Raw genomic sequence first — 14529 nt, 5'->3', positions numbered from 1 at the left:
CACTCGTTAAGTGTGAGTGTTCGCCAATGAGTCACAGAAGTCCGACAGATATCCTGCTAAATATCTGGTTGTGTCGGGAGAGCAGAGCGTAGTGAGGCAGACATGGCCGGGGTGATGTCTGCTGTCTGCAGCATGTTACAAGCAGGCACGTGGTCTGATGGAGAAAGCCAATTTTATGAGATTGGCACAAATTGCTGTCCAACAAAAAAAAAAAAAAACGGATTTAACACATTGACTGCCAGCCCTTTTTTCAATGCTGTAGGTAGGTTCTGCCAGGTTTTTTTTTGAGGATTCTGGCTCATTTTACAAGAGCCGAGAATTCTTTTCTGTTAAGACTTCGTGAACACCAATCATCTAAAAAGAACTAATAGAATGTGTGCTTTCTCTGTCTAAAAGAGTTAGTTTGTAGAGTTAGTAGTTATGTAAGCATTAGCAGTTGAATACAGCATGGTTTCAGCGTCAGAAAAATTATTCAGAGATAAACGGCTTTTTGTGAAATTCGATAGAACAGTCACTTTAACCATTCATTTTTGGCATCAGTAAGAGTCAGACATCTAAACAATAGTTTTGAACAGTAATTTCCTCCATAACAGCAGGAAACCCCCCTCTGCTTCCAACTCCTCCCTCCGTGTGTGTTCTCCTCCTGCCTCCCTGGCTCTCCAGCGGGCGTGTCACAACGAAGTTGCTGCTGCCTGGCTGCTGCCTGTTTGAGCGGCCGCTGTTTGAGGAAGTCTGGGTGGACTCGCTCGTTTCGTGGAGTTTTGGTTGAGAGCTTTGATGCGATTCTGGTCATATTTATGCTGCGTGTTTCAAAGTGTGCATCCAATCTATTCTTGCAACCCCCCACCGTTGCCACCGCTGTGCATCAGCGCGAAAGTGAAAGCGTTTTCGCCATCAATTTTACAGTATGAGAACGGCTTCCTCGCGCTTTTCCGTCCAGTTTTGGGTCGCCTCTTTCTACTGTGGAGAGACATGTCGACACTCAGTGGGTCGGTAAAATAGATTATACACATTCAATACCTCCAATTCTGGTGTAGGAGACGTAAAAGGGGTTGATCGATGTCCCACCGTCAAAAAAAAAAAATGTTTATGTAAGCCGAGATATCTCGTCCTTGGCACTCAACGGTTGGATTATGTAAGCCGAGATATCTCGTCCTTGGCACTCAACGTGTTAAGTAGCTATGCAAATCTTAGACCATTCTATTATCTATTGAACCCCAAAATAATATTTGAGATAACAGTAGACTTAATAAGAGAGAAAAGTATTGGGTAAAGATCTTGAGTTGCGGATGCAGTGTATGGAGACCTGTGCGCGTTTTGGGCATTGGGTGCCAATTCTGTTCCTTTGTCTCTGCAGCAGCACCGCACATCCTGCCCCCCCCCCCCCCCCTGCCCCACTCACTCTACTCAGCCAAAAAACACTGACCTTTTCCTTATGTATAGAAACAACAATCCCTCATGTCTAGAAGGGTACGACTGGTAAATACCCTGGCCTGATTTACCGGGCATGTTCCAGACTTCATGTGTGGAAATGGCTTAAGTTGAAAGTGTCTGCCATTGTTTAAAACTGTTCCAACACCTGGGAAGAGGCATGCCCTTATAGGCAAATCCGAGTCAGATATTGCCAAACTCACCAGGAGACAGTGGACATACTCAGGCCCTCCAACCAGCATAGTGAAATTGCCAAGCTGCTCAGCCAAGGCCAAGAGCACCTCATCCTCATCATAGATGGTGTCTGAAGGATATGAGAGAGAGAAATAAATGCCAACTGACATCAATACATAAGAAGATACAGCCGAGCACAGATTCTGTGCTGAGAATGTAACACTGGTTTAATAAATTAAATTAATTAATGTTCATTTGGGTAATTAATAGTATACTTTCCCCAATGCGTGCACTCATGAACTGTCCTCTTAAAAAATACTACGTCATGTTCGGTCATGTGCCTCCGCACCATCCAACTAACCTTAGTCCGCATTCAGGCGTTCACTCAAAGCAAAGCTGTCGGTATGACATGAGTATGACAAGTGAAAACGCTGAGGCAACAAACAGTACTTGTCCAACGTCACCCAAGCTCTAAGGCTTTCTCTCATCAAAATCAGCTTCCTAAACCATTTGGACAGTTAAATATCCATGTATTAATATGACATTACTATAGATATAGATACTTAGACATGTCTAAAGCAGTGTTGGGCAAGTAATATACTACATATTACTAGTTACTTTCATTTGAAAGTAATAAGTTACTTTACAATATTACTGTCTGTGTAGAGTAACTTGTTACTTATTGCACTACTTTTGCATTACTTTCACCAAAACAACAGCAGCAGCAGAATGACATCGCCCCTCCGGAACCATCCCAAAAACTAATTTAAACCGCCTTGAAGTCAGTGTAAACAATCCAAAATTCAAAATTGTATTATTTTCCTTTGTTATTGTCATCTATAATGTTATTTGCATAAAAACACGTGGTTTGATTAGGGAATGATTGTATCTTTATTTAAATAGGTGCTTTGATTAAGAAAATGTAACTCAATTTGTAACATGAGTTACTTGACAAAGTAACTGGTATACTATTACTGAAATCCTATAAGTAATAAGTTATACATGTATTACCGAGTTACTGCAAAAAGTAATATATTACATGTAATATGTTACTTTTGTAATGAGTTACCCCCAACACTGGTCTAAAGTAGTGTCCTCTAGTAAAAGAGTGGCATCAGCGGAGGACCAAAATGCGAGACTCATTAGCCAATGAACAGCCAGGAATGGGTCTCGCGCTACTTTTGCATGCTAAAATAAAGCTGATAATGTACTATTTGATTCAAGGGGGGAAAACCCCTTTCAGAGTACAACACAAACTGTATATTTAGCGGCAACTCGACAGTGCTTATTAATCCAGGACCTTACTTCCTGGAACTCTTGAGAGTAAAAAACTGGTCCATTTGAGTGAATGGAGATGTCGGGACTCTTCTATCTATACGGCTCTGGTCTAAAGTAATTCCACAACACTAGCTGGCATTGGCTGAAATGAAAAGAAAAAACACACAAAAGATGGGAAAATCCGTCAGACCGGATGTTTTATGCATAGGACTCAGGGCCGAATAGTGTCAGACTCAGGACACAGTTCTGCTGTAGCCTACAGCACATTCACTTCGGCAGGAAAATAATGCGAGGTCAGATTTGCTGTGTCAGGAGCAGTGTTGGGGGTAACTCATTACAAAAGTAACATATTACATATAATATATTACTTTTAGCAGTAACTCAGTAATATAACTTATTACTTATAGGATTTCAGTAATATTATACCAGTTACTTTGTCAAGTAACTCAAGTTACAAATTGAGTTACATTTTATTAAATCGAAGCACATATTTAAAAAAGATACAATCATTTCCTAATCAAACTGTGTGTTTTTATGCAAATAACCACTATAGATGACAATAACAAAGGAAAACAATCACATTTAGAATGTTGGATTGTTTACACTGACTTCAAGGTGGTTGAAATTATTTTTCGGGATGGTTCCGGGGCGGCGATGTCATTCTGCTGCTGCTGTTGTTTTACTAAAAGTAATGCAAAAGTTGTGTAATAAGTAACGAGTTACTCTACACAGAAAGTAATATTGTAAAGTAACTTATTACTTTCAAATGAAAGTAACTAGTAATATGTAGTATATTACATTTTGAAAGTAACTTGCCCAACACTGGTCAGGAGTCATGTGATATGTTCAACAGGTAGTCAGATGAGAACTGGTTGAGTCTGACTTACCTGTGAGGAAAGGAAGGAGTTCAGTGCGGGTCCTCTCCACCCCAAGCGCCAAGGCAATCGTGGACAGTTTTTTGATGCTGTTCAGACGTAACTGTATGCAACAACATAATCATGAGACACTGAAGCATCCTAACTGTATGCAACAACATAATCATGAGACACTGAAGCATCGTAACTGTATGCAACAACATCATCATGAGACACTGAAGCATCGTAACTGTATGCAACAACATCATCATGAGACACTGAAGCATCGTAACTGTATGCAACAACATCATCATGAGACACTGAAGCATCGTAACTGTATGCAACAACATCATCATGAGACACTGAAGCATCGTAACTGTATGCAACAACATAATCATGAGACACTGAAGCATCGTAACCGTATGCAACAACATAATTATGAGACACTGAAGCATCGTAACTGTATGCAACAACATAATCATGAGACACTGAAGCATTCCTGATTTGATTTGATTTATTTATTTAGACGGGACAATGCAAAATTAATGAACACAATAACCATGGAACAGATAAAAACATCTGGAACATAATAAAAGTGTAAAAATCGCCGGATTTAGCACAAGGCTAGTTTCCATCCGTTGTCCCCGAAACATAAAACACAAAAACATAAAAACAGAATATATAAAACAACAAAACATAAGCATCAAAGTGCTTTACACCCGTAAAACAAGTATACATGTGCAAAACAGCAAAACACAAGCAGCAGTAATACACTCAAAAAACACAACAGTATACATTAAAAAGAAGAAAATAAAAAAATAAAAAAAATAAAAATAAGTTCAGAAATTGACCTTATTACCTGTGGCCACAAGACTGGTGGCTTTTCAGCCATTCCTTCAGTGAACCCTTAAAAGTGGCAAGTGAGGGACTTTCCCTTATGGGGACTGGCAGACTGTTCCACGTTTGGCTGCCTTTAACTGAGAGGACGTTCTGACCAAACGTGGTCAGTCTGCGCTGGACCTTGCAGTCGCCTCTAGTTTCAGACATGGTGCCAAGTCCACTAGTTCTGTTTCTGTGAATGAATTAATTTATGGGCGGGGGAGCTAATCCATGAAGGCATTTGTAGAAAAAACACGCACTCTTTAAGACCTTGCTATTCTCAAAGGTCAAAAAGCGGTGTTGTTCCAGAATGTTACAGTGGTGGTATGACAATGGTTTTCTAGCAAATACCTTGATGGCTCTAAGGTAAAGTTGTTCAATGGGTTTTATGACAGTGGCACCTGCGAACGACCAGTTTGTGAAACAGTATTCAATGTGGGAGAATATCATGCAGTGAAGATACGATTTTGCTGCATCAGTGGTTAGGAAAGGTCGAATTTGTCTAAAATTAACTAGATTGAAATTAATTGTTCGTTTAACTTTTTTGATGTGTTTCTTGAAGGATAGGTTTGAGTCCAAGATGACCCCGAGGTACTTGAACTGGGAGACTAGTTCCAGTTCCTCCCCCCCCAGAAACACATTGGACCGGGTGATGCCAACTGGTCGTTTGCTGAACATCATTCATACCGATTTTTTTGTGTTTAGCAGCAGGCACGTATCTTGCAACCACTGTTGGACCTTGCTTAGCACATTTGTAAGGTTACAAGAGATCTGATCAGTTTTCTTACCGTGTACAAAAATGACCGCGTCGTCAGCATACATCTGTACATTGAGATCAGGGCATATGTCCGGCAGGTCATTGATGTACAGGGAGAACAGTAGTGGTCCAAGGATCGATCCTTGCGGCACACCGACTGGATTGTCAAGATAGGGGGATCTGACACCGTCAACCATGACACACTGTTTTCTGTTTGTTAGGTAGGACCTGAACCATTGTATAGTGTCTGCCGAGAAATTGAAGTGGGACAGCTTAGCCAGGAGTACTTGATGGTTGACGGTGTCAAATGCCTTCCTGAGATCCAGGAACACAGCACCTACGTATGGATTTTTGTCAAGCATGTACTTAACCTTTTCTATGAAAACACAGTTTGCTGACTCAGTGGAGTGATTAGCACGGAAACCAAATTGTAATGGGTGGAGTGGGGTGTGACCTTTGTCCAGGTGTGTGATCATGAGTTTCGACACCCACTTTTCAACAACCTTCGATAAGGTGGGTAAAATGCTGATTGGCCTGTAGTTGGCCACCGCTACCTTACTACCAGATTTAAAAATTGGCGTCACAATCGCCACCTTCCAGGATACTGGCACCTCTTTTGACCTGATGGATTGGTTCACTAATATGGTGATGGGTTTTACTAAAGCGTCAGTGTGTTTTCATAAAGTCAGTGTCAAGGCCATGAGTGTCCTTGGCCTTGGAACGTTTCAGCGCCACAAGGATTGTTCTTCCTTCTTCCTTCCTTCTTCTTCCTATACGCTATTTCATTCATCTGTGGTCCCAGCTAGGGACACCCCATTTTACCTTGTTAACTCAGGTAACGTTAGAAAATAGAATGAACGTTACGGTGATTTGCTCATGTTTCTTCATCTTGTCTGCAGGGCAGGCTATCAGCTGGCCGATAACATACTAGCTACAGTACTAACGTTACCAGCTTATAGCTAGCGTAAGCTTACGTTGCAAAACACCAATGAAGCTAGCTATACGTTTTATAGTTTAAATGAAACATTAACGCTAAGTTTTATATTCGTTAACAACTGGAAACAACAACATTCGGAGCTAACGTTACACTGCGGCCTGTTGCCAGGTAGGGTCGCTTCAATGCTGTGCTTGCTAGCTGTTAGCTTTACTGATAGCAACTAGCGTTACGGTAGCAGCTAACTAGTGACCTGTTAGTTTGCCCTAACGTGACACATTTTCTCCATATTTAACCAGTATAAACACTGGGGCCAACTGTCAATTTCATTGTCTCCATTTCACAGTTAACGTGGAAACCCACGACAGCAAACTAACGTTATTTATCAGGGTGCGCCCGGCTGAACATTCCTGGCAGGCCTTGACCGGGGATAGCATCCTTGCTAACTAGCCTGCCCATAAAGTATGTCAACATGCCCCTATTTCACGTTACAACATAAACGGTGATTACAGCAAAACACGGGTAACTACCTGAACGTCCTCATTCCGCAGCTCGTCAATGAGCACGGCAATAGGGTAGAGAGAATCGTCTCCATCAGCTCCTGCCATTTTGGATAATATTGCAATAATATTGACTACCGAAGGGGCGCTGTTGTGCTGCGGTAGAGCAGCAATCCAGCTGCCACCAAGCCTAAGCTTCAGGCAAGGCAAGATAATTCGGTGTGCATGTGTTTGTCGCATTTAAGCATTTAAACATTGGTTAACATTGACAACAAACTGTGTTTTAAACAAGAATACTAAGAAGAACATAAAGAGCACATCCCAATAGTTGAAAATTGGGGGAGCGTACCTATGTTCCTATGGTCCTATATTCCCCGGGTCCTATGTTCCCCGTTTTTGTGGGACCGGGGAACATAGAACCCTTCCTAACCTCCCCCAGACCCTAACCCAAAACCTAACCTCTCCCACCCCTCACGCCTAAACCTAAGGTCGGCATTGCGGGTGGTCGGCATAGCGGATAGACACCCCAAATGTTACGGAGAGTGTTAAAAACGGGGAACATAGGACCCGGGGAACATAGGACCCGGGGAACATAGGGATGACCCCAAAATTGGTGTATGGGAGATCAAAAAAGGAATATGTTGCTTCGGAGTGGCAATGCTGACATCATGCAGGAGTTCAGAGCACTGAACGACAAACTAGATCAAGTACAAAGCTCCATTAAAAAGCAGCTGAACAGTAAGGTGGATGGCCTTAAATCATCCTTGGAGAAACTTGTAAATAAGCATAAAGAAGAACTGAAAGCTGAAATTGAAAGCCGAACTAAGGAGATTAAAGACAATATTGACCTTGAAATCGCACACCTGACTGCGCGAATGATTCATTGGACTCTGCAATCACTGGGTCTAAAACAAAGGCTATGACCAGATTTGACTCTGATGTGTCCATGTTACAAATATACATACTTCAGCATGCGCTGGGACGCGTCATCAGTGATGTTAACTGGGGTCGTAAGGTGTTTCGGGTCTGTTCAACATCATACACCCTCGCCCAGTAGACCCAGCCGAGGCCGATTAAGACCCCGACCCGCATCCCAGAAGCAGCCGCACACGGATCAGCCCTCCTACTCTGTCTGCAACGTTGCCTGCGGAAGGGCCGATCACGCCCAATCCGCTGCAATAGAGTTAGTGCTACATCGCAGCATAGCAAGACCCTTCGGTGCACGGAGGCTCTAAGGCGCTATGGGTTGTCTCCCGGCCGCTCTCCTCCTTCGTCTCACCAGGCCCTCCCGGGGCAAAGGCATCCAGTGGCAGAGTGGATGCCTCAAGAAGGCCTGTGCGTTGCAAACTGTGCGTCCATTATTATATCTGGGCTTGAGGCTGAGGAGGGCGAAGATGTGATGATGAAGAAGGTTCATGTTCTTCTTGCCGAGGGTGCCCAATGCCAGCCGATGCCAGAGCTGGTGGCGGTCGAGAGGATGAGGGCTCGGGGAAATGGCCCCGGTGTGATCAAAGTGGAGCTACGTACACTACAAGAGAACGTGGCAATTCTTCGCCAGAAACAGAAGCTAAGACGTGATGACAGGTACAAAAGAGTCTACATAAGAGCTGCCAAGTCACCTACAGATCGGCTGATTGAGGTGAACTTCAGGACTCTCCTACGGGAGATTCCATCTGGTAAGAACTTTTACATCAGCGGTAACGCTGATCCTTATTATTGCAGTCCCTTGACACTGACTTTATTTCTTTAAATGAAACACACTTGAAAAGTGACACTATCATTGCTTTGGAAGGCGACACTTGGTTTGGACTAAATAGGAATATGCATATTAAAGCGTTGGTATTTTTGTTAAGGATGAGTTAATTCAGCATTTTAAGGTGAGCATTGTTGATGAGGCAGTAGATGGTATTCTTGCTTTAAGATTTGAACACCGAGTATCACAATATGTTTTTGTTATTTTTTCATGCTACCTATCACCCGAAGGCTCTGCACGGGGAAGGCTCTGCACGGGGAAGGGACTCGCTGACTTTCTTCAGCCACTTGCTGGGTCTGGTGTATTCCTTGGAAGCGGATGCACTGTATATATGTGGGGATTTCAACAGCCAAATATCTGATAGGGAAGATTGTTTAGTGTCGGATGGGGTGCCGCCAAGAAAAGTCAAGGACTCGGTTGTAAATAAACATGGTGACTCTCTCATTAACTTTCTCAAAGACTCCAAATGTTGTATTGTGAGGAGAGCTCTGGCTCTGAGTTTCAATTTGACTTGTCACCATGGGCATCAGTCAGGATGCAGAAACTAATGAATGTCCAGAAACGGCAGTGCTGTCTGTGCATCATGCCGCCCCATGCATTGGTGTGGAAGGAATGGAGGAAACTGAGCAGTGCAGACTTTAAATAAGGAGGGAGGTAACTCAGGTGCAATTAATGGGGACAATCAGTGAGGGAACCAACAGGTGAACAAAATAACTCATTAGTGAGGAGTAAAGCTATGGGAAGAAGTGAGGTAAAGGAAGTGAACTGGGTGAGGAGAGGAAGTGGAAAAACTAAAGGGAATCTTTAGAACAGCCGCCCCTGGATTTCTAATGAGAAATACAAAACCAAAATAGGAGAATTCGGTCAGGAAGGGGAATCAAAATCACGTGTGCCACAGGTCTGACATAGGACTTGTCAGGGACCGCAACTTAAGCGGTCCTGATGCGGCCATCTTTCCTTGGTAGGCCTGTCCTTTGCCATTTGTGCCTTGCTTGACGAAATGGCAAGTAGGATTTGGTGGAGTGTTCCCAATGTCTTAGGATCAGAGTCAGGGCAGGAGCAGGGCCAAACAGGCACTGCAGAGTTGGGGGCGTCCGAAGCTACCCTGGAGGACGGCCTGGACGCCACAGGCAGGACCTTCCAGGAGGCCGGCCCGGACACTGGCACCATTCAGGCGGCCTGGATGCTGGAACTGCATGCGGGACCGTTCAGGGGGCCTGCCTGGGTGCTGGCACTCATGATGTCCGCGATGAGGGATGGGCACCACTGGAGGTCGGCAGTGAGGAAACGCAGGGGGTCTGCGGTGACGCACAGGAGATTGGCAACGATGGAGCATAGGAGGTCGGCGGCAGCGCAACACAGGAGGTCGGCATTGACGCAGCACAGCGGGTCGGCGGCGATGGATTGGCACCATGGGAAGTTGGCGCGGAAGGATGGGTGCCACGGGAGCAGGTGGAGGTGCAGGAGGCAGCTGGACTGGAGGCGCAGGAGGCACCTGGAGCGGAGGAGGGAAGGAAACACTGCAGGGGAGCTGGTCAACAGGAGGGGGAGTACTAGAGAGCTTTAGCAGTGACTCAGTAATATAACTTATTACTTATAGGTTTTCAGTAATATTATACCAGTTACTTTGTCAAGTAACCTAAGTTACAAATTGAGTTATTAAAAAAAAAAAAATCAAAGCACATATTTAAAAAGATACAATCATTTCCTAATCAAACTGTGTGTTTTTATGCAAATAACCACTATAGATGACAATAACGAATGAAAAGGATAACATTTATTATGGACAGTTTACACTGACTTCAAGGCGGTTGAAATTATTTTTCAGGATGGTTCCGGGGCGGCGATGTCATTCTGCTGCTGCTGTTTTGGTAAAAGTAATGCAAAAGTAGTGTAATAAGTAACGAGTTACTCTACACAGACAGTCATATTTTAAAGTAACATATTACTTTTAAATGAAAGTAACTAGTAATATGTAGTATATTACATTTTGAAAGTAACTTGCCCAACACTGATAACATGTGCGTAGAAACCCAATGTGTAGAAACGGCAAAATGTGATGTCCTCGCAGGAACCCCGGGGGACTCAGGAGGTTAGGGTCAGAGTTAAGGTGTCCATAAAATAGAATCGGCTGCACAAACACCCTTAAATCTTCTCCATAAGGTTAAAGGAACACTCTGCCCATTTTCAACCAGCTTTGTATCATTAGAACATCAGTAGTATATCAGAAAACTGTAAACTGTTTTGAAGTCTGTCATTTAATTTGACAGTTATTGAGTGTTAAAGTGTCAAGTGAACTAACTCAAATTAATAACTCATTAACTCAAATCAACTCTCAATAACTGTCAAACTAGATGAATGATGAATAGTTTGACAGTTATTGAGAGTTGATTTGAGTTAATGAGTTATTAATTTGAGTTAGTGTGGACCAGTGATGTCACTGGTCCACACTTTAACACTCAATAACTGTCAAATTAAATGACAGACTTCAAAACCGTTTACAGTTTTTTGATATACTACTGATGTTCTAATGATACAAAGCTGGTTGAAAATGGGCAGAGTGTTCCTTTAAACATTTTAAGGAAAACATAAGCACAAGATTTAAGGGTGTCAAGTGACGTCTGGTGTATGCTGGTTTTTCCAGCAGGTATCTCGCACGCACACACACACACACACACACACACACACACACACACACACACACACACGTGCACACACACACACACACACACACTGAGATACACCCACTCTGCCTACTTGATGTGGTGGCCACAAGAGGCCGCTAAAGCATTATGCTCGAGAGGCGAGCACATCTTTGAGCTCTCCTAGCAGGGAGGGACATCACAACGATGTGCACCATGTAATCTACACGGGAAACAAGCACTTCAGAGAGCCATGTCGCTTTATAATGTGCTTTACGGAGGCAAACTGCTCGCTGTGTTCCTCTTTTGGCTGGGTAAGGATGGATTACCTATTAAGGCAGCAAAGCAAGGCGGCTACTGTGGCCATAGATATCTATACTGTAGCTATAACCAGCTAACTAGCTAAGAGCCTGGTGACGCGACGCGAGGTTAGTAGTACGAGTAGAGCAAACCAAGCAAACAGCGTCAGGCAAGACAGAGGGGAAGTTAAGTGAGTTGGTTTTCAAAATAAAAGAGTAACATTTGATTTTCCACAGAAATAATGTATTGGGTTGTAATGTGTGTGTGTGTGTGTGTGTGTGTGTGTGTGTGTGTGTGTGTGTGTGTGTGAGAGAGAGAGAGAGGGGGAGGGGTACATGTAGGTTCTATTTTATTCAAAGCGTTATGAAATATATGCTCAGTTTTAAGGTTATTTTATAAACACCATGATGTGTATAACACATGTGGAAGGGATTTGGGTGCCTTGAAAAGCCCAATCCAATCAATTAAACAAAGACAGGAAGTCCCCTCCCTTTTTTTTTTATTAATTGTGGCTAGCTTGACATAGGCCTTAAAACCATGCAGGTGGCCTATCACGTGGGTTTTGTAAACAAGCTACTACTTACTTACCTTTTATTTGATTATATATATATATATATATATATATATATATATATATATATATATATATATATATATAGTCCATGGGCCAAACACCAAAATTTCACATATCGGTACCACTCAAGTGGGCAAATTCTAATCATGATTTTTGAACATGTATATATCCATAGATGATATTTTAGTATGATAGCCTTTCCAGAATGGTAGCTTTCTCACGGTTATCAGCTCATGAAGTTAGCCAGCCCCTACAATAATTTGGATTCTAGGTGCTGATACATATCCTATTCTAGGCTCTTTTTAGGACCTTTACTCATGTTTGATGAGAATATCTTTGATAGAATTTTAAAGGGTAGCTTCCTAGCTTTCATTTAAGCTCAGTTGTGTGTCTCTCTGACAAATACAGAGGTCACAGGAGCTCCTCAAACTGTCAGTGACATTCGTTTTTCCACAATTTTCGTCTAAACTATAGTTTTATTTCAGCACTGTGGCATCTAGGAACATCAGAGATACAAACAACAAACACTGGAATACTCACAGGACTATAAGGATTCATAAAAGGTATCATGTGCCCATACTATCCCATCGTGAGGGGTGAATGTGGCCCTTAAGGTAGAAGAATGACTTCTCAAGGGAAATGAGCCAGAGCCCTAAATTTAACAAATCGGTACCAGCCAGGTGGGCAAATTTTACTTGTGATTTTTTTAAATTCATATACCATACATCCCTGGATTATGTTTTTATATGATAGACCTTGATGACTGGTAGCTTATTAGTGCTTATCCCCTCTTAAATTATGGACTGCTGTCGTTCAAAACTAGGAAAGTGCCCTCCCTGGAAATCATCTTTCTTTCATTATCCGTTGCCTAGGGTGTGTCTGGACTACTGTTAATATTACATAGATATAGGCAAACTATCCTATGATATTGTACATACTATACTATACTAGATATACTATGCTTGTCTACTAAAGTGGCACATTTCTCAGTCAAAAACAGAGTAAATTGACACGTTTCTCAGTCAAAAATAGTTTTATTTGTGTTACATTATATGAACAGCCACATTCAAAATGTTTCCAGTCTTTCAGGACAAAATTAGGACAATCTACCCTTCCTGAGACACCATGCCACCCACGAGGGCAACACCATCATCGTCATTCACATCTGAGTGTGCTGGTTGGCACATTTTTGTAGTTTGCACAGGTTTGTGCACTTCAGACCATTATTGAGACCTGTGCACTCTGGTGGTTTGCACGACCTCACACACAGAAGAGCAACTGCAAAACGGTCTGGTGCTGGGGAACCGCACATCCACTGGATTTCAAGCTGCCCCTCATCGTCTGTGGTCCACCCATGGTCCTTGGGGCTTGGTACAGATGGCTGGGTTTGAAGAGACCGTCTACAGATTGCAGTCTAATCTTTTGCATGAATGGAATGCATTAATAGCCAATCCTCAAATGGTGGAAGCTGGCTGGACTCGACCTCCCCACATGTGGTGCAGAAAAGTTGGTATCGGAGGAGGTTGACATCTGTAATGTGTGTAGAGGGTACATATACATAATACATGTGGCACATGATTTCCAGCAGCTTCTTGAAGAGCTCATTAGAGACATCCCAAGCACGGCCGAGCTCAAGGAAGGCTTCTTGATATGTCCTGTGTTCAGGGTGCCCACTTTTCCGTGTCCTGCAAATACGCTGACAGTGTTGCAGCCAGTGAACGTGTGCATGCCAATCAAGGCGCCAGCAATACTATCGCCGCGTGATTTGCATAGTTTGGTGATGTCCTGGAACATTGTCTTGTTCTGTGTTCCACATTTTTGGTACATTGGGCATGGGATGTCCTTGCTCCAACCCAGAGTCAGTAGCAGGACATCTGTGTCTGCCATGATGATCATTGCCTTGAAGCCAGACTCTGCTACATGGAGAGCATGCATTAGCATGCAGGTGTCAGCTTCTTCCTGAGAGGATTTGAGCTGTGTTACCTCCTCCCATTGGTTCTTGTTGATTTTGAAGCAGACTACTTCACAGGTAACATATAAGGCCTTGTCTTGTAGTTTCTATCTGTGTTTGGGTCCTTTCCATTCCTCAAACAAGAATTTGATCAGACTGACTTTGCTGGCAGCGCTGTAGAGCAGTTTCCTCCACTGCTGGATGTTGTGGCTGGAATCATGCAGGTTGGCTACATCTTGCGGGGCAACAGTTGCAGTTGACAAGCTGACAAACTCATATTGATCTGGACTGAGTGGATTCACAAAGGAGTTTCCCATGATATCAACAATGGACTGTACTTTAAGGACCATAGGTGGACCACAGATGATGAGGGGCAGCTTGAAATCCAGTGGATGCACGGTTCCCCAGCACCAGGTGCCGTCTTGCAGTTGCTCTCCTGCAAGTGTGTGAGGTCGTGCAAACCACCAGAGTGCACATGTCTCAATAACGGTCTGAAATGCAC

At 43.2% G+C, this 14529-nt stretch overlaps 2 protein-coding genes across 2 annotated transcripts in view; one reads left to right on the top strand and one right to left on the bottom strand.

The window, feature by feature from the left end:
• LOC310787082 (serine/threonine-protein phosphatase 2A 65 kDa regulatory subunit A beta isoform) overlaps nucleotides 1–6915 on the bottom strand; it is a gene marked incomplete at its 5' end in the record, with an annotated part of 45902 nt that extends 38987 nt beyond the window's left edge. Inside the window, 3 exons of the mRNA XM_083648420.1 lie at nucleotides 1635–1735; nucleotides 3771–3861; nucleotides 6838–6915. Coding sequence (XP_083504546.1) covers nucleotides 1635–1735; nucleotides 3771–3861; nucleotides 6838–6915 — 270 coding nt within the window. The remainder of the gene's footprint in view (nucleotides 1–1634; nucleotides 1736–3770; nucleotides 3862–6837) is intronic.
• Nucleotides 6916–8257: 1342 nt separating this feature from the next.
• Nucleotides 8258–14529, top strand: part of b3glctb (beta 3-glucosyltransferase b) — a gene marked incomplete at both ends in the record, with an annotated part of 59625 nt that continues 53353 nt past the window's right edge. Inside the window, 2 exons of the mRNA XM_083653821.1 lie at nucleotides 8258–8483; nucleotides 9601–10110. Coding sequence (XP_083509947.1) covers nucleotides 8258–8483; nucleotides 9601–10110 — 736 coding nt within the window. The remainder of the gene's footprint in view (nucleotides 8484–9600; nucleotides 10111–14529) is intronic.

Source organism: Poromitra crassiceps (genome assembly GCF_964638095.1).
Source record: "Poromitra crassiceps genome assembly, chromosome: 1".
NCBI lineage: Eukaryota > Metazoa > Chordata > Actinopteri > Beryciformes > Melamphaidae > Poromitra > Poromitra crassiceps.
The sequence above is the reverse complement of the archived record's forward strand: the minus strand, read 5'-3'. Positions and strand labels throughout refer to the sequence as shown.